General features: G+C 46.7%; 1 protein-coding gene across 1 annotated transcript; it reads left to right on the forward strand.

Moving 5' to 3' along the window:
• The first annotated feature begins 1,004 nt into the window (after window positions 1-1,004).
• On the forward strand, window positions 1,005-22,603 carry DNAJC21 (DnaJ heat shock protein family (Hsp40) member C21). The gene is made up of 12 exons (XM_063421695.1): window positions 1,005-1,197; window positions 1,331-1,424; window positions 2,274-2,397; window positions 3,269-3,391; window positions 15,818-16,122; window positions 16,983-17,131; window positions 17,474-17,561; window positions 17,801-17,959; window positions 18,592-18,631; window positions 20,459-20,646; window positions 21,008-21,083; window positions 22,058-22,603. The coding sequence occupies exons 1-12, from the start codon at window positions 1,101-1,103 to the stop codon at window positions 22,220-22,222; spliced, it is 1,608 nt and encodes a 535-aa protein (XP_063277765.1). The 5' UTR covers window positions 1,005-1,100; the 3' UTR covers window positions 22,223-22,603.
• Window positions 22,604-23,050: the final 447 nt, after the last annotated feature.

Genomic DNA, 23,050 nt, shown 5'->3' on the forward strand with positions numbered 1-23,050 from the left:
TGAGATTAGGACCTCCAGATTTTACTGTGAGGTCAAGGCCCCCAGATCTTGCTGTCTTATCCAGAGCTCTGTTCATATAGTGCCCACTTGATACACACCTTATCTAGAGAAGGAAACCGACTTGGACCAACCCTAAAATCTCTGAGGAGCACAGGTATAAAAAAAAGCTAATTGGAGAATGTGTGCTGTGCTAGCTGTGCTTCTGAGCTCCTCAGCACCCACAGGAATCAGAAATACCTATTTCAGAAATAGTGTGGCCAGCAGGCCTAGGGAAGCTGTTCTTCCCCTCTGCTCACCACTGGTGAGGTCACACCTTGAGTCCCGTGTTTAGGTCTAGGCTCCTCAGTTCAGGAAGGACTTTGAGGTGTGGAGCAAGTTCGGAAAAGAGAAACCAAGCTGTGAAGCACATAGCCTGGAGCACAGGTCTTAAGAGAAGCAGGGGTATTTATCCTGGGAATGAGGCTCAAGGGGGCCCTCATTGCTCTCTTCAAGTCCCTGAAAGGAAAGTGTGGCCAGGTTAGAGTCAGACTGTTCTCTGAGGAACCTGAAAATAGGACAAGAGGACACAGCCTTAAGCCGGGAGCTCCGTGCCAGGAGACGTTAACGCTGGACATTAGCAGTAATTTCTTCACAGAAAGGGTGGAATTGGAGTGGGCAATTGGACAGATATTGGAATGGGCTGCTCAGGGAGGGTGGAATCGCCTTCCCTGGAGGTGTTCAAGAAAAGCCTGGACGTGGCATCAGGACCATGGTCTGGCTGACACAGTGGTGTTGGGTCACAGGTAGGACTCGATGATCTCGCAGATCTTTTCCACCCTCATTGATTCTGTGAATTCCAGCACAAGGTATCAGGTTAATAACTCGCGATTGCAGCGCCCGGGCCGCGAGCCGGGAGCAGCGTCCCCAGCGTGCGGCGGGTGCCACCGTGCCGCAGGGCCCTCCCCTCCCCTCCCCTCCCCTCCCCTCCCCTCCCCTCCCCTCCCCTCCCCTCCCCTCCCCTCCCCTCCCCTCCCCTCCCGCCTCGCCCCTCCCGGCGCGGGGCGGTCGTGCCGGTGTCCCGGTATCCCCGCCCCGCCCCGCCGGCCGCCGCCGCCATCGCCATGAAGTGCCACTACGAGGTGCTGGGCGTGAGGCGCGACGCCGCCGAGGAGGAGCTGAAGCGGGCGTACCGCCGGCTGGCGCTGCGCTGGCACCCGGGTACGGCCCGGGCCCGGCCCCGCGCGGCGCGGGGGCACCGCGCCGCCGCCTGCCTCGGTGCCGGGGGCGGCGGGGCGGCTGCTGCCGCCGAGCCTGGCCGCCGCTGACACGGTTTCGTTAAATTGTCCTGCAGATAAAAACCTCGAGAACGCGGAGGAGGCAGCGGAGCAGTTCAAGTTGATCCAGGCGGCGTACGACGTGCTCAGCGACCCACAGGAACGGGCCTGGTGAGCGGCGCTCGGCCTGGCAGAGGCTTTATTAGCCCTGCCTGTGCCAGGCTTGTCCTGTGCTGCTCCCGGGCCTCGCTGCGAGTCAGCGCGGCCATCCGTGTGCGGGAGCAGCCGCCTGGCTGTGGGCTGTGTCGGAGTTAGAGCCGTGCAGCCCCGCGGAGGGGCACAGCTCTCCCTCGTGGTGCGTCGGGAGCCGGAGGCGTGCTGGGCCCCGAGCTGCGCCCTGCCAACAGCCCGGCTTGGCCTGCGTCCTCCCCCCGGCACAGGGCAGCTCCGGTCAGCCCTCAGGCCTCGGGCAGTGCACACAGGTGTTCAGTCCTGTCTTGAAATACACACATAAATATCTCTAAGGGATTGCTATTATAAATGTTCTCTGTAGCTTCTTTTTCACATGGGCTGAAGCATCAACCAGGTTACGCAGCCAAAACCACCTCTCCTCAAGGAGTTTGTCCTCCTTGAAAATACAGCACTGTTTTTCAGTTTTCATGTGCTTATTTTGGGGTTCTTTTTTGAGTGCGTGTGAGTATTAGGTGATTTAAATAATGCTCTACCCGTTTCTGGAAGTTTGGTGAGGCATCTTGCTCAAATGTGATTGATTGGTAGCAGCTGGCTGTTGAGGAATTATCGCTATAGATATTGCAGATAAAATAATAGTAAGTAAAGTAAAGGTCAAGAGGGAATATTTACTGGGTCTGTCATGTTTTTTCTCTGAAGACTTTGGATGTGAGAGCCAAATTACAGACAGTGGGTTAAGCTATACAGTGATGTGATAGGCGTACTGTGTTAGTTTATCAGCACTGAGGGGTGTTCTGTGTACACATCCTTGATGCTGTGAATTTTTTCCAGGTATGATAATCACAGGGAGGCTTTGCTGAAAGGGGGAGTTGATGGAGACTATCAAGATGATAGCTTAGACCTGCTGCGCTACTTCACTGTTAGCTGTTACTCTGGATATGGGGATGATGAAAAGGTAATGAATCAATTAATCTTTAATGAATCACTTTAAATTCCTTTATAAGTGTTGGCATTTGTTTTCTGTTAAAATTGTAGGTAGAAATGTTAGCACAGCTGATGCAAATCTAAGGCAAAACTTACCCTGGATGTATAAGGAAACTTTAATTTTTGCATGTTGTCCAACAGTTACTTACTCATAATGTCCAACTATGCTGTACAACTACAGATGTGTGCATATTGTTTATTTATCTTATATAGTGAAGCATTCCAGGGCTTTGCAATACCATCTATTTATTTAGAAATACCTTTATCAAGCCAGAATGCTTAAAAGAGGAAAACAGTGTAAGAACAGGCTTTGGGGAATGTGTGCTTGCTCTAACTGAATTCCTTAATTGAATTTTTGAATTTCCCATTGGAATTTAAAATACTCACCATATATTAAGAAGCTCCAGGTGATTTGAGAAACATCCACTAGAGAAAATACTTACCTGTCCTTTTGTTACCATAGTAGTAGTCAGTAAGCAGCATATTAATTTAGAAAAATATAGGCTATTTAATATGAATTTCATGTCTGGAACTTACACAAAACTTGATCCTGTGTAACTAGAAACTTACTGCCATCTCCATGGCAACTTTTTTGCTTTTAAAATTTGTATTTGGCTACACATGAGAGAGACAGAGACTGTGAAGAAGGTGGAAATAAAAGGCATGTAAGATAGTGGAACACTGTTAAGAAGGGTCTTGTACCATGAGCAAGTGCTTACAAGGCCTTTATCCTGGTTTTGAGTTGCTCTTGCAGTGTAGCAATTTTTCTCTAAAATACACTGCACCTGAGCATTTGTACATCTACTACTGAGCCGTGCAAAAGACTTATTTATTTATTTCAGGGATTCTTTACAGTCTATCGACAAGTTTTTGAGAAGATTGCGAAGGAAGAGTTGGAATATATGACACAGGAAGATATTGAAGAATTCCCTATGTTTGGATATTCCCACAGTGACTATGATACGGTAAGGGCAAATGTAAAGCTGAACTGCAGGTAACGGGGTTAAACCATTACTTTGTTTCAAAGTAAAGGCTCCTGCTAGTCTCTGAGGTGAACACTATGTATCTGTGGTTATTTTCTGCTATAGTAGGCCATTACTGCAAAGGAAGTGCTTGTGATCTGATTCATATTTATGTGAATTAAAATTGGTATTTGCTGTTGGACTATAATATTAGCCAGGCTTGCAGGGTGAGTTGTCAGACAGATACTTCACAAGGCCAACCATTAATTATGCCAATGGAACTTTAGTGCAAGACCTATAAAGTAAAAGAATGGATGTTTTCTTTGCTTTCTGATGAGAGTTGTTTACCAGTGTTTAACACAACTTATGTTACAGATAGGGGTATTGAGCTAATTTTTTTTTCATATAACATGTAGTGCCTTGCCTCATACAGGAAAACTGCATAGGACTTAGTGTGTAGAACAGCCTTTAGAAAATAGATGTGATGTTGACTAGCAGTGTGAGCTTCCATTATGATTACACTGTCATCTGCAATTAGCCTGTATTCAGATTTGATTCAGAAAACATTTTATGCTTTCCTCTGTGAAGAAAGAAAAGAAAGTGTATGGGTACTTGTATGACTTGAATTCTTGTCATCTGGTTTGCCAGCTATTTGTTACAATCTATCAGACTATCAGATTTAGGATTTTTTTTTAAGGTTACCGGTATTTCTCTGTTGAAATTAAATAATAAGGTGATAACACTTTCCCTAGGGAATAACTGCACAGTATGAAATGCACTCAAATGTTGCTTCTAGTGTGGTACTTCTCCCTGTCACTTTCTCTGTATGGCTAGTTTATGAAATTTGAATTGATACATACCTTAAAAGTTAGTAGCTTCAGTGGTACAAAACCTGGCTGGACGTGGGGACAAAAGTTACAAATCAAACTTCTTAAGAAGTGCCAGAAATTATGTTTGGATGTGAGGAGAGGTTACAGGATGGCTCAACAAATGGAAATCTTTCTCAAAGAGAATACACAGTATCTCTGAACCAGGTAAAATCTGTTTTTTAATGTAGTTATCTTGAAACATCTTTTGAAAACTGCTTGTTTTGAGGCCATATGATTATAGACTCAAAATGGCTTTAATGCTTATGTCAATAACTGCGAAAAGGACTGGAATTCTTTGCTTTGACATCTGCCTAGTTCACACTGTTCTGGAAGCAGAGTGCTCACTTTTTTTCCCCCCACAGAGATTCATAGGGGCATTTTATGAGAAATAGCCTCTGTTAAGTAGAAAGGTAATTTTCCCAGTTGTCTTATATTCAGACAGAGACTACACTGTCAGAGGATTCCAGCATTGCCATGCTCACTTCCCTACGCAGGAGAATATAATGGGAAAAGAGTTTTAGAAGGGAGCTACAAGAACTATACCAAGGCTTCAAAATCTGTGATGTGAATGCTGTCTGGTTTAGTCTACTCTGTGAATTTGTAAGAAGCTTGAAAGACAGCCTTATGAGTGCCAGGCAGCCAGGAAAGATACTCTTAAGGCCATGAGTTCACAAGCCTTTATGGGAAGAGGAGACTTGCAGGTCAGCTAGATACAGAAACAAAAGTGATCATCTCCAGTATGAGTAGTCTGCAAAACAAAATCCACCTGGAAGTTCAGCAAGGGTTGCTGTACAGGCTGCTGGAGAATACCAGACCTGCAGGTTGTTAAGGCAGCTGCTGAGAATAGGGAGAGTCTCACCTTACACATCTGGTGAAGGGGAGGATGATCCCTGTCATAAGTTGATCAGTGTGCATTCTTTTGCACACTCTTCTGAAGCAGAAATCTGGGGTAGGTAGTCTAATATTACTTAGGTTATTGGATGAAATATGAATGTTTATTGGTTATTTTTTGTTATAGCAGAGATAAACTGTAGTGACTTACCTGCCAGAAGCCACAACCACGAACTTTGCAGGTAGACAGACTGCTGGAAGTTATTGTTGAGTTGTTTCTGTGAATAACAATTGATAGTTGTAGTTCCTGTGAAAAAGAATGGCAGAAGAAGATGACTCACTAGAAGAAAACATATTAAGCCATTAGGTTAAATACTTCTATGAGGTATCGCAAAATATGAGTAGTAGGGCACATAGGAGGGAATAGTAGTAAAAAGGAAGACTGATGGAGCAAGTAGTGTAAGAAGGGAGTTTAGATACATCTTGATTGCTGAATATACAAAATGCAGAAGGACAATAATTATTTGGTGAGAAATAAAGAACAAACCCAAAGTGATTATGATGCCATGTTATTAGTTCAGGATTTACCCATGAATAAAGGGTAAATAGGAGGAGAATAAATAATAATCACTTACTTTGTCTTTTAATGTGAAAGCTCGGGAACATAATTTTACCCTACAGTCATGTAGTTTGCTAACAAAGCAGGAGTAAATGTTTCTTCACATAGCACCTTGTTAAACTGTGCAAGTCACGGCTCCTTGCTGTTGTATCATCAAGGGCTATTAATTTCTGTGTTGTTCAGGAAGCAGAGAGAATGTGCAGGGAAGAAGTTACAATGAATACATACAGCACTATGTATTTATTTTGCTTCTTTTTTAATGCTGTGCAAATGTACGGCTGACCTCTGGTGTGGTTTAATGTGGACAAGTACCAGCTTGCAGGCAGCCTGTCCGATTCTGATGGTGCTGTTCAGTTTGACAGGAGAAACACAGCACAGCTAAGTAACTGGACACTAGTGTCAGCATGATCCAATCCTGCTGGGGGGTATTTTTAGAAGTTGCAGTTTGTAATAGTTTTGACGAGTTGTTGAATTGACATGTGTCGCGGTGCCGCTACTAAGCCCCTTGGCTTCACCCCGAGCCAGCCCAGGCACCGGAGCAAGCGGAATTCGAGCTGCCCCTCAGCGGAACGAAGGGGTCAGCCCTGTGGGTTCTTGACCCTGGGAGAGACCTGAACGGCAGTAGGATAACTGAAGCGACGCGCTAAGAGCGAGAAAGGAGGATCCAGCCAGCCAGAGAAACCACAACTTTAATCCAACAGAGCACTGTCCAGACCGAAGTGGAACCAGGCTGAACTGGATACCGAACAAAGAAATGCACCAGCTTATATGCTTTCGGGGTAGGGGAGGAGAAATGGGAGTCCCTCTTTGCGGCAACCAATGGAACCTTGACACTTGGGAGATAAGGGGAAGGGTTGCAAGCCTTGAACCAGTTAGGGGATAGGGGAGGGATAACACAGTGGCGGGAAGAGGGGAAAAGGTAACATGTGACCAAGGGGAACTTATGAATTTCAATTAAGGGGGGGGTGTACAGAACATACAGCATTGTACAGAACATACAATATAGGACCCACCAGCCTTTCATCTTTTCCACCTATCTAAATCCTTCCTACTTGGTAAACCACCCATATATCTTTCAACTTCTCTCTGCCTCAAAACCCTCTTTCCTATATCCTTCTTTCAGCACCCTCTCCTTCTTCCTTAAGTCTCTCTCTTTAAATCCTCTCCCTCGTCTGTCCTTCTTTTCCTTGTCACAGTCCTTCACAGCACCTGCTTGTTCCTGCTTACACTGTCCCAACTTTCTTTGTGGAGTCCAACTGAGGTTTAACATACTGAAATGGGGAAAGTCCAACCATCCACACCACCACATCTCCCCCTTTTCTTTTATTTTTGACCCTGTGAGTCCTATCTCAGATATCCGAATTGAGGGGGGTCCACCAGGTGTTCAGAACGTGGGTATGATTCTGCAAACCACTGCTGTTGAGTAGGCCATTGTTCTCGAGGAAAGCTGCGCACTTCTTCCACGATGATTTCAAGCTGTTCAGCCTGCTCGTCCTCATCAACGAAGCTTTCCTCCTCCTCCTTGAACACTTCTGGGCCTACTTCAACGGCTACTCGGTGGACTTCAGCTTTGAGTGGTGATGTGGAGGAAGAAATCAAATTCTGCAACATCTTTTTCATTAGTCCAAGGCTGGCAATAGCAACAAAAAGCACAAAAACAATTAACAGAACAGTTCTAAGAATCGATCCCGTCCAACCCGAGATCCCCCATCCCTTGAACAAATTACTGAGCCAGTCCCCGTATTCTTGCTTGATGTCTCCTATCATGTTTTCCATTTGTTTGAGTGCCTCGCGAGTCCCCTTGGCCCTAGATGTCAAATTAAAGCAGCAGAGCCCCTCAAACTCCTCACACGAGTGACCGTGGAGGAGCAGGAGGTAATCGATGGCTGCACGATTCTGGAGGGTTGCCTGCCTCGTAATTTCCTCATCTTTCAGGAGGTTTGATAGGGCCCTAGAAGTCAAACGGGATTGCTTAGCTACCCAACATTCCAAATGGCCTAATTCTCCGAGGGTCTTAGCAATGGCGACCCACGGCGCAAACACTGTGATTGCGATGCCTTTAGATCTGCTCCAATGGATAATTTCCTCATCACAATCGTCTGCCAATTTTTTGAGAGAGTAGTCTTCTCTCTTCTTTCTAGAGTGTGCCAATAGATGTGCACCATTTGTAGAATTTTGTGTAACCCAATCCAAAATTTGTGATTTGTTGGGTGAAAACAATCCGAGGGTCCCAAAGGTGCACGGGCCTCCGGAGAGGTGAGAGGGGATACCTGCCCATGCGTGGTCTCCGCAAATCAAGAATGTTCCCCTGGGAAGTTGGCGGGGATGGGCAAAGACTTGGGCTGATTTTTGGGGAGGGATTGGAGGATAACTAAAGGACACAGCGTTGCACCAATGAGTATTAAAATGGGCTTTGGAGGAGACAAAATGACGGTGGTGACGCTGGACGTGGTCGTTGCGGATATGAAAACAAGATTCGGCTCTGGCGGAACCTAGAAGCTCTAGCTCCTGAGGCTCGTTTTCTAACTTTGGAAGACTTTTAATATAATTGTACCACGCGACGATGTAATGGGCATGCTTTAGGTTATGCTCCATTTTAGCAGCTTCTTGTCTAAGTTTTTGAGCATAACCTAGAAGCATCTTGGGCATCTCACGATCTTTAAATGGGATCCCCACGAGGCAGGATGCCATGGGATTCGCGGCACTCGCTTGGTTGAGACATATGTGGTCTTGGCCCAGTGATTTGGCCAAGACAGCCCAGACGTTCTGTTGCGGCTGGGGGACGAGCCACGCCTGGGCGATGGTCAGGAGACTGGCGAAGAGGACGGCTGAACTGATGACAGTCTTGGCGCTCATGGTTGGACGGATCTAAACAGAAACTCAGAAAAACAAATCATTACAAAGTGGGAAATCACAGAAAAAGGGGTCCTCCCAGCCTTCTGACTGCTCCTCCTCTTCCTCTGAGTCACTGGACTCACGCCTTCTGCGGCGGAGAGCCGCGGAGGCGACTTGAGGCTTTTCGTTTTCTCGGACTTTTGTTTTTCTTTCGATATAAGGCTTTACCCATCTGGAGGGTATCCACTTCGGCCCGGCATCAGTGGAGACGCAGGCGTACCCGCGCCCCCACGTCAAAAGCGTCAGTGGACCCTCCACTTTCCCTGTTTCGGGAAACCTTACGGTCACCGGCGGATGCTGCTCACTCAGGTCCCAGTCGCGGTTGCTATTGAAATGCCGCACAACGGGCGGATCTGGTTTTTCATAAGAACAATTTAGGAAATTTAACACATAAAGTGCCCTTGCCAATCTGATTGATGGAGTTTCAACCTTCAGGACTGGTCTTTGCTGTTGAAGGACCCGTTTGACGTTCTGATGGGTCCTTTCAACAATGGCCTGACCCGTGGGGGAGTGAGGGATGCCCGTTTTATGCTCAACTCCCCATTGCTGCAGGAAATCTGCAAGCTCCCTGGAAGTATACGCAGGGCCATTATCTGTTTTAATTTCCTTGGGGATGCCCATGAAAGAGAAGGCCTGAATGAGGTGTTGGATGACGTGGGAGGCCTTCTCCCCTGCGTGTGCGGAGGCATAGACTACACCCGAGAAGGTATCAACGGACACATGCACGTACCGGAGCCTCCCGAACGCCGCCACATGGGTGACGTCGGTCTGCCAGATTTCACAACTTCCCAGCCCTCTGGGATTGACTCCGGCGTGCATGGTCGGCACGGAGTGGGATTGACACGATGGGCACGAAGCCACAATCGCCCTGGCCTGTTGCCGGGTGATACGAAATCGGCGGACCAGGGCTGGTGCATTCTGATGGAACAAAGCATGGCTGAGCTGTGCCTGTTGAAATATGTCAGGCAGTGGGGTCTTTGTCACAGGAGCAGCGAGAGCATCTGCTCTCCTGTTGCCCTCTGCAACAAACCCTGGCAAATCGGTGTGCGACCTTGTGTGCATCACGTAGAAGGGGTGCTCTCGGTGGGACACAAGCTTTATAAGCTTCGAGAGCTGCGCATAAAGCGCGTCGTTGGAAACCTGCTGTAATACTGCCTGATCAGCTCTGGACACTACCCCTGTAACATAGGCAGAGTCGGTAACTATGTTTAGTGGTCCGGGAAATCTCTCTAATGCCCTGACGACTGCGGCCAACTCAGCGACTTGAGGCGAACCCTCAACGATTTCAACATCACTGTCCCACTGCTGAGTTTCGGGATCCTCCCAGGTTATCACTGACCTGTGAGAAGCCCCGGACGCGTCTGTAAAAACGGTCAAGGCCTGGAGTGGTTTTGCACTTCGGACACTCCTCAATGCCAATTCAAAATTTCCATCCAGATTGAACAATTTGTGGGCCGGCCGATGAATTGAAATTTGGCCCGTAAAAGAGTCCAGAGCGAATTGTAGAGCTTCATTATTTTGAAGCAGAGTTTCCAACATGGGTTTGGTGATCTGGCCCGAGGATAATTTGATGGGGAGATGGATGCACTCAAAGTCACAACCGGCCAACTCGCAAAGGCGCGTACGTGCCTTGCGGATCAGCTCAGCCATGATTTCTTGTGGCCTCGTAAGTCTCTTGGGCCGGTGGTGGCTAAGAAAGACCCACTCTATGATCAGCAGTGGATCTCTCCCCCCGTGGCCCTTGGTGTCATGTTGTGTGGTGTTCGAATCCCACTGAAAAATGACCCCAAAAAGATGCGGGAGCTTACCCAGCACCACGAACCGAAAGGGTAAGCCGGGGTCACATCTGTGCGCCTGGCGTGATGACAACGCCTGTTGTACCTTCTCCAGTGCTTCCCTTGCCTCCGCGGTGAGCGCCCTGGGAGAGCTAAGCTCATCTCCCCCCTTCAATAAATCGAAGAGGGGTGCTAGATCCTCCGTGGAGAGACCCAGCCAGGGCCTCACCCAATTCAACTCTCCGCAGAGTCGATGGACATCCGCAAGGGTCCGGACTGATGTCCGGATAGCCAATTTTTGGGGAACAATGGTCCGCCGTCCGATTTCCAGCCCCAGGTATTTCCAGGGTGGCATCCGCTGAATCTTCTCTGCTTGCAGCTCAAACCCTGCAGCAACTAACAAATCTGTTACGCGTGTGAGGACTCTATCCAGTTCGCTTGTTGTTGGGGCGCAAATGAGGATATCATCCATGTAATGGTGGATGATAACCTCCTCCGCGGCTGCGCGCACAGGACGCAGCAAGGAAGAGACGTACAGCTGGCACATCACCGGGGAGTTCTTCATACCTTGGGGAAGAGCCCTCCAGTGATACCTCTTCCTTGGGGCCGCTCGGTTGATGGTAGGCACCGAGAAGGCAAAACGCGGTGCGTCATCCGGATGTAGGGGAATTTGGAAGAAGCAATCCTTCAGATCAATAACTGCCAGATTCCAATTTCGGGGCAGCATGGCAGGGGATGGCATTCCTGGTTGGAGGGATCCCATGTCCTCTATAACGTTATTAATTTGTCGAAGGTCGTGAAGGAGGCGCCAGCGCCTTCCGTCACTCTTTCGAATGACGAAGACGGGCGAGTTCCAGGGGGAATTCGTTTCCACGATATTACCCTTCTGTAACTGCTCCTCCACGAGCTCCTCGAGCGCCTTTAATTTCTCCTTGGATAGCGGCCACTGGTCAACCCACACTGGATTATCCGTTTTCCAATTCAGTTTGAGGATTGGGCGCTCCTCAGTGACCGCTAGGCAAAAAACCTGAGGGGGGTCTGGGATACTAATTGTGACCCCCCATTGGGACATGAGCTCCCTACCAAGCAGGGGCCGTTCATATTTGCAAACGAAAGGGCGCGTATATGCCAATTGCCCTTTCGGCCCCGTGAATTTCACCATGCGCGCTGATCTCTTAGCCAATTGAAAACCCCCTACTCCGGAGATATTCGCCGGCGCGTCCTCCAAGGCCCAATGTGACGGCCACTCCCGGGTGGGAATGACCGTGACATCCGCTCCTGTGTCAAAAAGAAGACCTTTATTAACGGACTCATCCCCAATGGACATCGTACATCGTATTATAGGTTTTTCTTCTGTGATCCGATGCACTGCGTTGACTGAAAGTGGCCTTTCCTCAGGGTAAACCTGATACTGATCTGGCCTGGTGTGTGGAATTGCCTGGGCCACTATTTGTCCCTTTGGGTGGAAAGCTGGGGGATGAGTGGAACGCAGCCAGACATTGAGGAACCTGGGGTCACCCTTATAGGTCCCCGGGTATACCTCAATGTCTTGCGGAGTGTATTTACAGTCCCCAACAACAATGAACTTACCTTTCCTTTGAAACGGCCAGTCCAGAAGGTCTTCGCAATCCACGCGAACTGGGTACCAGCTGGTATCTCTGAGGTGCGCACTGTGAGTGAGCCTCAACCTGTAAGGTTTACAAAATGGTGTTAACGTCAAGTCCGGGAAAGTTCCCTCCTGGGAAGGGTAAAGGAAATGCCAGTCCGAGATAGTTGTCTTGGTCCAGTGACCCCCAAAGGCGTTGACTGCCTTCTCTTCTGCACTGCCCACCCTGTTGGGGTCATCATGCCGGGTGGGCCCGCACTCCCCCCCTAGTTTTTTGAATTGTGTTCGGAGTCCTCCTGCTGCGGCCGAGGCTTTGCCAGCAAGTTATGCGGGCATTGGCTCACAAAATGCCCTTTTTCATGGCAGAGGTAGCACTCGACCCGTGCTCTGGCTGGGTTCGACGCTGCCAGCTTGCGGGCCTGTGGGCGACGAAGAGTCGCATCTTCCGCAGCATGCACCTGCCGAGTTCCCTGCTTGCTTGCGGTGGTCATATGTTGAAGCAGGAAAGGGACCTTTTGCTGGCAAACTTGCAGCATCACCTGTAGAGTCCGTGGGGGTTCTGGAGGGAGACTTAAAATCGCTTGTTTGCATACATTATTAGCATTAGCAAAAACAATCTCCTCCAAAATTCTCTTACGGGCAAGCCCGTCCGTTACTTGTATTTCTAAAGCCCTAGTCATCTTGTCCACGAAATCTACAAATGATTCTGTGTCCCCTTGCCTAATCTGGGTGAACGGCGGCAGGGGTGCACGAGGCTGCATCGTGAAAAAGGCTTTGCAGGCCAGGTCTTGCACCCTAGGCAAAACTGCTGGTGGAATGAGCAGTGCCTGAATTTGAGGGGACTCGAAGGAACCTTCTCCTCCCAGCAATTCAACAGTAAGGGGATTACCTCCTTCATCAATTGCTGGGAGTGGCAGGTGCGGCAGCTCTTCCCGCAGGGCTTGCCTAAACGCAGCAAGCCATAATTCAAATTCAGCCGGTGTCATCAGGCAAGAAAATAATTGCTTTAAGTCTGCAGGAAGGGTTGTCGCAGCTGCTAGGTCTGCCTGAAGGAGGCCGCGGAAGTACGGGCTCTCTCTCCCAAACTCTTTGTGCGCCTTACATAAATCTCGAATTATAGTTTGTGAAAATGGCTGCCAATTCGGTTTAGGGTCGCCACCCCCGCGAGCCCTTCGGTAGGTGACAGGCGCAGCTGAGAGATGCACTTCCTGGTTTCCATCGCTGTTGTCTTCCGGTTCCCTACCGTGGGAACCGGAAGAGGCAGCGTGGGAACTACCATTCCAAGATGGCCTCCTTCCGGGGTGGGGAGAAGTGCCTGGCTCCGCCCCTAGGGCGGGCCAGGGGGCAGGAGTGGGAGGAGTGTCAGCGTGGGAAAAGGGAGGGACCGAAGGCGGGGTTTGGGCGGCCACAAAGGGAGGAGACATCGGGTATGTGGGAGGAGCCATGGGTGGAGCAAGGGAGGGAACAGAGGGGGCGGGTGTGGGAGGGACCAAGGGGTAAAATGGGTTGGGCAGATAAAAGGGGTTGGGCGGGTATGAAGGGGTTGGGTCAAGGAAGGGATTGAATTTCGGGGGAGGGGGACGCGGGGGAGGGGTAGGAGAACGGCGCGAACGGGCGCCATCTTGTGTGTCGCAGGCGCCATCTTGTGGCTCCTGTGACGCAGCAAGATTAAATCTAACTTTTGGTCGATAACGTAGGGAGACAGGGGAAGGGCTGCGTCCCCGGGCCGCTTGTCCAGGGCGACCCGAGGATTCCTCAGCAGTCCGGACAAGACTGCTGAGGCTGGGGGACCGGGAGTTCTGGCGAGAGCCTGGGCTGGCAGACCTAGGGTCTGCGGCTCTCCTCAGAATTCCCTTCCGAGGAACACGGGGATTGGGAGAAGGGGAACGGGAAACTGGGGCGGGCGGTCGCGTTGGCTTTTCATGCAGGGGAGAGCTGTTAGCGATCGTTTTAAATTTGACAATCAAAAACATAAAATCTTGGGGACATTTATCCGAATTGGCCGCCTTTATTTCGATCGCCTCCCAGTAACGGGGGTTCCTCACAAGCTCCTCAGACGTGTTACTGAACTGCACGGAAAGCCACCGCACCAGCCTTTTTAACGAACCGCGGGAGAACTGAACCTTGTTCTCCTCCAAAACTCTAACAAGAACATAATAAACTCCTTTCTGGGTGGTCGAAAGCGAGGCACCCATCTCGCCGGTGTTGAAAAACCACCCTCACCCAAGACCGGACCAACTAAATCTCAAACAGAAAACCGTAACTGCCGCAACTTAAAAACCGGGCAACCCTGCACTCGCTAAAGCCACCGATCCTCCCGGCGCGCGGCACACGCAACGTCCCCAAAAACCCGACTCTCCCCCAGCTCCGAGCCTCCCTCGAGAGCTGGCAGGAGTACTCGAACGAAACAAACCCGAACGAAAAGAACTAAAAACCGCCTGGGCACGACCAAACCGGGAGCGAAAACGAAAGCGTTAACCCCCCGGTCCTGCGCAGACTTCTCCTCGGAGCCCTCCCCCGTGGCTTGGAGAGGGGGTCCTGATCGCGTGCCCCCGACGGAGGGTACTTACCTGCGGTCTTGGGGAACCCTCAGCGCACAGAAGACTTCGCCGGGAGTGCTGCCGACGAAGCTGCCTCCTGGATCTGCGAGGAGCGCTCCTCCGAAGAGGCTGCTCGACTCGCAGCGGTGTGACCGCCCTGGATCTGAAACTCTTCGGTGCTCGCGCCTGGTGCAAGCACCGCCAATCCTCACGGGGACCACAAAGAGGGAAGACAAGAGCCTCCACGGAAACTCAAGGCTTCTCCTCAGGGTCCCATCTGGGGTGCCAGCCACCTGTCGCGGTGCCGCTACTAAGCCCCTTGGCTTCACCCCGAGCCAGCCCAGGCACCGGAGCAAGCGGAATTCGAGCTGCCCCTCAGCGGAACGAAGGGGTCAGCCCTGTGGGTTCTTGACCCTGGGAGAGACCTGAACGGCAGTAGGATAACTGAAGCGACGCGCTAAGAGCGAGAAAGGAGGATCCAGCCAGCCAGAGAAACCACAACTTTAATCCAACAGAGCACTGTCCAGACCGAAGTGGAACCAGGCTGAACTGGATACCGAACAAAGAAATGCACCAGCTTATATGCTTTCGGGGTAGGGGAGGAGAAATGGGAGTCCCTCTTTGCGGCAACCAATGGAACCTTGACACTTGGGAGATAAGGGGAAGGGTTGCAAGCCTTGAACCAGTTAGGGGATAGGGGAGGGATAACACAGTGGCGGGAAGAGGGGAAAAGGTAACATGTGACCAAGGGGAACTTATGAATTTCAATTAAGGGGGGGGTGTACAGAACATACAGCATTGTACAGAACATACAATATAGGACCCACCAGCCTTTCATCTTTTCCACCTATCTAAATCCTTCCTACTTGGTAAACCACCCATATATCTTTCAACTTCTCTCTGCCTCAAAACCCTCTTTCCTATATCCTTCTTTCAGCACCCTCTCCTTCTTCCTTAAGTCTCTCTCTTTAAATCCTCTCCCTCGTCTGTCCTTCTTTTCCTTGTCACAGTCCTTCACAGCACCTGCTTGTTCCTGCTTACACTGTCCCAACTTTCTTTGTGGAGTCCAACTGAGGTTTAACATACTGAAATGGGGAAAGTCCAACCATCCACACCACCACAGACATGCTTTCAGACTTCGCTGATAATGTTAGAAGTTTCTCTAAATCTTCATTGCACTGAGACAAAACTGGCCTGTACAGAAGTTCGAAAACCCTGTTAGAAAGCCCTGAATTATTTCTCTGTTTTTTCTGTCTCTTCTTAACAAGTCACTTACTTTTGTTTTTTCTTTCAGGTAGTCCACCCTTTCTATGCATATTGGCAGAGTTTCTGTACTCAGAAAAACTTTGCTTGGAAGGAAGAGTATGACACACGACAAGCCTCAAACCGCTGGGAGAAACGAGCTATGGAAAAAGAGAACAAGAAAACAAGAGAGAAAGCAAGGAAAGAGAGGAATGAACTGATCCGTCAGCTAGTAGCTTTTATTCGTAAAAGGGATAAAAGAGTACAGGCTCATAGAAAACTTGTAGAAGAACAAAATGCAGAAAAAACTAGGAAAGCAGAGGAATTTCGGAGGCAACAGAAGCTAAAACAAGCCAAGTATGTACATGTGGAAAAAATCTTTCTTTTTAAAACTGAGCTTTTTAAAACTCTGGTTTCTGCATTGTACTGACTTGTAGACATCTAACATAACTGGGGAATGGTTATCCGGGTGTGGTGGGTAACTGGCTGTAATAGCACAGAACTCAGTTTACTTTTACTTAGCTGGGGAAGTAAAATTTAATAGATTAAATTTTATCTTTGTTCCTTTAAAGAAAAAAGCATGTAAGTTTTAGACTAAGGGAGAACTGGACTACAACAACCTGGACTTAGATTAGACTCAGATGGACTTCATCTGCTTTTATGTATATACAAATATACTTTCTCCCTTCAGGGTCTGTAAAGTAGGGTTATGCATTTAGTGACAAGTGGCTTGATAATTCTGGAAGCCAGCTGGAGCAAAATTCAGCTGTCCTGTGATGCTGTATTTGATAACATGGGGCACACTTAGATTGGGAAAACTGAGCTGATGTATTCCCATAGCACACAGTCAAGGGAGTAATGTGCTTGTGGATTTTATTGTCCTATATTTTTTGTGACTTTGGATCTTAGAGGAGAATTGAGCTGACTTCCTTGCTGTCAGCTTGGTACTGGCTATGCAGTACAGCATATTCTACCTGAAATCCAACCCATGACTCACCTACATTGATATCTCTGCTTGCAGTGTAGACAGGTGCTCATTGACATCACAAATCAACTCAGATTGCCTAGATTTCCCAATTGTTTGTTCCATCAATCAAGTTGGTTTAGTACTTTCCTCCTGAGATGCTGAAGAACAGTTACCTTTAAGTAACACTGTTCCTGTACTTTCCATCTTAGGGACACAATGTAGAAGTTACTGTAATATTTCCTGCTTGCAGGCTTGCTGAGCAGTACAAAGAGCAGAGCTGGATAACTATGTCAGATCTGGAAAGAGAGCTGCAAGAGATGGAGGCACAATATGAAAAGGAATTTGAAGATGGATCAGGTGGTGACGATGAATTAGAACAGGAGACAAAAGGCATTGAAGGTATGGTGTGTGAGGGAGGTGATCCATACTGAGTCACTGCAGTATGAGTGTGGCTTACTTACAGACTCAGATTCACAGTTCTGACTGTATTGCAACTCACTGCCTCCCTCTGAGGGTGCTGAGCTAGAGTCTGTCCCTCTCTGGTGTTTTCCTTTGAAAAGACTGCAGCCGTTAGTTTATACCAATGTCTGGTTTGGTGAGGTGATCTTGAGCTCTGTGTGTGTCAGTAGTACTGGAGAAATTGAATGTCAGTGCTGTGACTATTTTCTGGGGCTTAAAGAGCAGCTTGTTCTAAAATTGCTCATCTGACTTTATCTCTCTGATCCGTGCTGATCTCTTCAGACAAACTGGATGACGAAACGGAAGAAGCTGAATTTGTAGATGGACTGTACTGCCCTGCTTGTGACAAATTGTTAAAAACTGAGAAAGCGTAAGTACTTGTGACTGGGGATATGGGGGTGGAGCTGTTGGGTTTTAAGTAGTTTAGAGCTGCATTTTAAAGAATTTTTAGCTTCACATAATGGTCAGTGTCATCTTTCCAATAGAGACCTTGTCAGTGCAGAAATTTCCATACACAATAGTGCTGGATAATGGGCCTGTTGTTAATTGATTTGTAAATATAACAGTGTTTGCTCAGAGCAATCTGCAGTAACAATCTGTTCTTCACAGCATGAAGAATCACGAAAAATCGAAGAAGCATCGAGAGATGGTATCACTGTTACGACAGCAATTGGAAGAGGAGGAAGGGAAATTTCCTGTGTCTTTGGATGATGCAGATGGAATACAGACCAAAGAGGAGGAGGAAACAGAAGACACACCCAAACAGAAGTACTTCAAATTGTTCTTAATTTTATCATGACTCATGATTTACTAGGTCTTAGTGGCCTTCAGAGGGAGCTCCTGATGATTCGCCACTGCATTGCTCTCAGTATTGTGCAATTTAAAATATTTCTTAGCATCAGAGTTCCAGTAAAACACATGCATTTGCACAACTACCTTCAAGTGCCATAGAATAAAAGACTTATGTTTTCTCTGCTGCCTAAAGTTATATTTAAGGAAAAGAAGGATTTGTTATTTTTCAAGCAGAGGGACTTCCACAGAGCCAGAGCTTATTGCTTTGGTATTTACTATCAGTTGATTGCTGGCACAAATGGAAAATGAGTGTGCTCAAAACCAGAATTGTTATACAGCTTCATTTTTTAAACAGCCGGAGCATAGTCCAACTATCTCAGTGGTATTTTTGGGTTCAGTCTGAGCAGAATAAATGTTTTACCAAATGCACTGAATAGTTTGGGAGACCTATTGTTTTAATTTCTGGCATGAGTAACTTTCTTTTTGTGGCTACCCAATATCATGTTAAGAGGATAAAGGAAAAGTATAGGTCAATACCTTTTTAGAAATCCTACTGTTTGGCAGGGGGGTTTCTATAAAAAATGGTAATTTTTAAATTATCTTTACAGACTCTCAAAGAAACAAAGGAAGAAACAGAAAACAATGAAGGTATGTAGTCATAATGATATGCTGTGGACTTTACAACCCAGTTTTGTTATCTCCTGATAAATCATTTCTCTGTCCTGCAAAATAGGAGAACTTGAAATTCCACAGAATTCGAAGACTATTTAAAAATATTTTTAATTCTGTGCCATCAGAATAACTTTTATTAGACTTATTATAATTACATTTTATGATAATAACATCACAGACCTCACTTTGTTCTGTTAGTGCAGATGCTAATATGTGGTGCTGACTCTAAAAGCTGTAGTCTGAAGTACAGGAAATAGATGGAACAGATAGGAGAGAATGCAAGGAATTGATCAGGAAGATCAATAGTGGCCTTGATGCATTAAGAGCTCAGTTTGGTGGTCACTTCTGGCTTTAGTTGCAGAAGTTGGTGTAATGTTTTTTAATCTTTGATTTAGAGGGGGTCAAAAAGACTGCCACAGTATTGGTTTCCTGCTAGCACTGTAGCTGTTGGAATGAATACATCTATTCCACCTTTCTCTTGAACTGCAAAGAAAAGTAACACTAACCTGTTGTACTCCAGAATCTGACTCTGTGTGTGATATCACAGATCTGTGCTGACAGCAACAGGTGAAATTCACCAAGTGCAAGCTGTTTCAGGTTGAGTGGCAGGAGTGTCATAGTCAGCACACTCCCGTCTGCCTTCCTCAAACTTTATCCTTTTCAAGTATTTATTCCTGAGTCCTAGCCTTGTTCCAGTCAGCTGTCTGTACCAGGCCCTGCCTCTTCCATGATTTCCCCTCTAATTTCCTAGTCTCTGTTCACCTTTTATGCCCTCTCCCACTCCCATAATTTTCTCTTAAGAAACTTTCCTGAGACTTTGAAGCAGCTGAAGTTTCCTGCCTTCACATTGTCCGGTCCAGTTGCATAGGCCAAGTATTGGCTTGACGTTTGTGTTTCTGTGCAGGCCATGAGGCTTCAGTTAACTCTTTCCTCCTCTGTTTGAGAGCAGAAGGTCTGTTCTTACTGCAGAGGTGGCACACAGTCACCATGGCTCTGTTCCATCCGTTTGCTACAGCCTGGACAGTAGGTGCCACTCTTGCGTTGCATGAGCTGGAATCTTGTGCTGAGAAATCCTGACCTCCATCTTCTGCCAAGCATTGTGGGGTACAGGGAATCTCTGTGGGTTTATTTTATTCTTCTGAAGTTAGTAGTAGCCAAGTTTTTTTCAGGTAGCTGAGACTGTGCTCTAGAGGTGGTAAGAGTTGCGTTAATGTGGTGTTAGGTCAAATTTGTTATTGTGCTTTCGGGAGCTTTGCTGTTCTGCTTCAGACAGGGAGTTGGTATTATGCCAAACTGCATATATTGAGTCTGATATGGTAAATGAAAAAGGCTGCCAATATCTGCTAGGGAAGGAAAATATAGTGTGTCTACCTAATTTCAGACAGCTCAGTTATTTTGGCTCGAGTGTCCAAATGGCAGTAGTCTGGCACAGAAACTTTAGTCTAAATAATTAACATTTTGCAAAGTTATAAAACAAGCCAGTATCTGTGAAATAAGAAATGGTAGTCAGAACAGGATGAACCCTGTGTGTAGTTAAAAGCTACCTTCATTCTCCTTTTCTGTAGATTCAGAGGCTGTTTTATTGGTGTTTCTTCCCTTCACTACTGGTGGCCTTATCTTTAAAAACAGGAGAACTAAGGTTTTACATGTTACAATCTCACTGAAAACACACAGTAAAATTGAGAGGGTCCGTAGGTTTCTCTCCTCCCAACCCACCCATGTTTGAGGTGAATTAGTATAATACTATAAACATAATCACTAATGAACTGAAAGTATTTAACTTGGATTTCTTTGTTTCAACAGAGTTATGAGGACTCTTTTGATCAAAGTGCTGATGAAGAAACAGTTGAACAAAAGGAAGTTCCCAGCATGGAGGACAGCGGCTCAACAGAGGAGTTGGTAAATGATGGCCAAAGATGTGCTATGTCAGAGGACACAGGCATTACAGATGAGGTCAGCCAAGGGAATGAAACAAAAAGTGAAGTAAAAAGGTGTGTTGGGTTGCAACATTGCATCACTGTGTCATTCTGTGTCATGTTTGATACTCTCAAACAAGGATAGAATTACTCTCAAATGTGGGGGCTGCTCACCAAACGATACTAAACAAAGAGTGTAGGAACTTCTCTGAAATTGTTATTTGACTGCAGATTGCTGCCATATTAGTTCTCAAGAGCTGATTCAACATCTTGAGAATAAAAATTAATTGTATAATTTTTTTTTCTGGACGCACATTTTGTTGCATGAAGCAAGAACAGGCAAAAGCAGCAGAGATATTGAAAACTGAAAAACATCAGAAGCTTGGAAATGTTGAATATTCCTGTGCACTCATCTTGGTTCTTTTTTGTCTGTTAGCACCACTAAGCCTAAAGGGAAAAAAGCCAAGGAAGCAAAAAAGTCTGCTAAGGCATCTTCAGAGAGCTTGACAATGGTATGTCAAATTACTTATGCTATTTAAAATAGAGTCATAGGTTGGAAGGGACCTTAAAGATCATCTAGTTCCAGTAGACCACATTGCCCAGCCTGGCCTTGGACACTGCCCAGGGATAAGGCATCTACAACTTCTCTGGGCCAATGCCTTATCACCCTTACCGTAAAGAATTTCTTCTAAAGTGTAATCTAGACTTGCCCTCTGTCAGTTTAAGACATTTGCCCACTGTCCTGTCACTCTGTCTGAATAAAAAGTCATTTTCCCTCCTTTATGTAAGCCCCCTTAAGGCACTGGAAGGCTGCAATGAGTTCTCCCTGGAGCCTTCTTTTCATCTCTCTCAGCCTGTCTTTATAGGAGGGCTAAAAAGTGGGGGGTCATATAACTACAAAGAAGGCTGGGTTTTGTCACCTCCAGTCCACCAATTCTGCCCCTCTGATTTTAACAGAACTGAAACTTCAGCTCTTGTCCTCACAGAGGAATGCAGGACTAAGCTTCATTTCTAGGAGAGTTGGTAAAGTTCTGTGTGCAAGGCAGTTCAAATACAGAACTGTTGTCACCCAGCAGGTGACAAGCAGTACTCTTTGCATCTTTCTCAATATTGATGCTTGCTGGAGAGTGAAACTTTGTAATAACTACAGCTAAGACATATTAAATTCACTGTGTCTCAGAGCCCAAAATATTAGATGTACAGTCAGGTGAGATCAAAACTATTCTTTACTTTGAATTAGATTTGCAAGGCATCCAGTCTTGGTTTTACTTAAAGCACTTTGAAATTTCATGAAGTTATATTTGCAATTATTTTTTTAAAGTATGTGTTTAATTATTAATGAGTAATGGAATATCGATGATAGAAACAAACACCTTATTCCTGCTTCATTGCCAAGGAGCAACTGTGTGCAAGAAATTGGTGTATTGCACTGATGACATATTCCATATGAATGTGAAGCATTCTGGTTTTTTTTCTCTCATTGTAGAATGAAGTTCCCATCCACTGTGTAACCTGCAATTGTACTTTTCCATCCCGGAATAAATTGTTTGAACACCTGAAAGCCACAGGACATGCAAGAGCAACAACAACACCAACTGTAAATGGAGCTATGAATGCAAAAAACAAAAAAGAGAAACGTAAAAACAGATAGAACTTTGCCATAGTGACAGTCTTCAGAATTGTACATAACACTCTCACAGAACTGTAACATGCACATTGCCTGTGTCTGGAGTTAAACAAAGAAGGCAAATACCAATGTAGGGAATAAACAAAGATGCACAAAAGGAATACCATCTTGTGGAGGACTGGGCTTTCTTCTGAAAAGAAATTCTCTAATCACAGAATGATGTGGTGCCATGGCACAGGTGTGTGCTCCTTCCACCAAGCCGCATTGTCTAAAGCCCCATACCCTGCAGCAGCTTTCACACCATGGGAGGGAAATAGTAACTCAAAGCTACTCACCCCGTGTTCCTGTAGAAACCTGCATGGATAAAGTATCCACAGAGGAAATAATAAATTATTTTGACACGTGTGTTGTTGCTTTTCATTTGAGAGGGCTCAGCTCAGGGTGAGTGTAGCCAGTAGCGGGGCCTGTGCTCAGCTGGTGAGAATGTGGTGCTAATAACACCCAGGTCAGGGGTTTGATTCCTCTGTGGGCCACTCGCTTAAGAGCTGGGCTTGATGATCCTTTTGGATCCCTTCCAGCTCAGAATATAATTTGATTCTTTGATCCTTTATCAAATATGAAGCACTGCCAAGATGTGGGCTTTTCTTCTGCCATGCTCAAATTACTTAATTACATTAAGCAGCAGACAGAAGGGGTTAGATGACCAAGCTGTTTAATCAGTTTTGACAATTCCTGGTTGGTTTGTACATCTACCTCCATGGCAGGTGTTGAGGAAAAATATCTAGTGGAACAGCCTTGCTGGAATAAGTGAAGCAGAAATAAATGAGTGATATGAATGAATGAATTTGTTCT

This window comes from Prinia subflava, chromosome Z (genome assembly GCF_021018805.1).
Source record: "Prinia subflava isolate CZ2003 ecotype Zambia chromosome Z, Cam_Psub_1.2, whole genome shotgun sequence".
In the NCBI taxonomy this organism is placed as follows: Eukaryota; Metazoa; Chordata; class Aves; order Passeriformes; family Cisticolidae; genus Prinia; species Prinia subflava.

What these genes read in the sequence shown, in the direction of transcription:
- DNAJC21 (XM_063421695.1), top strand. Translation starts at nt 1,101, where the DNA reads ATGAAGTGCCACTACGAGGTGCTGGGCGTGAGGCGCGACGCCGCCGAG. An exon ending in TTGTTAAAAACTGAGAAAGC is followed by an intron (nt 17,562 to 17,800) that starts GTAAGTACTTGT and finishes TGTTCTTCACAG; the next exon opens with CATGAAGAATCACGAAAAAT. An exon ending in AGAAACAGAAAACAATGAAG is followed by an intron (nt 18,632 to 20,458) that starts GTATGTAGTCAT and finishes TTGTTTCAACAG; the next exon opens with AGTTATGAGGACTCTTTTGA.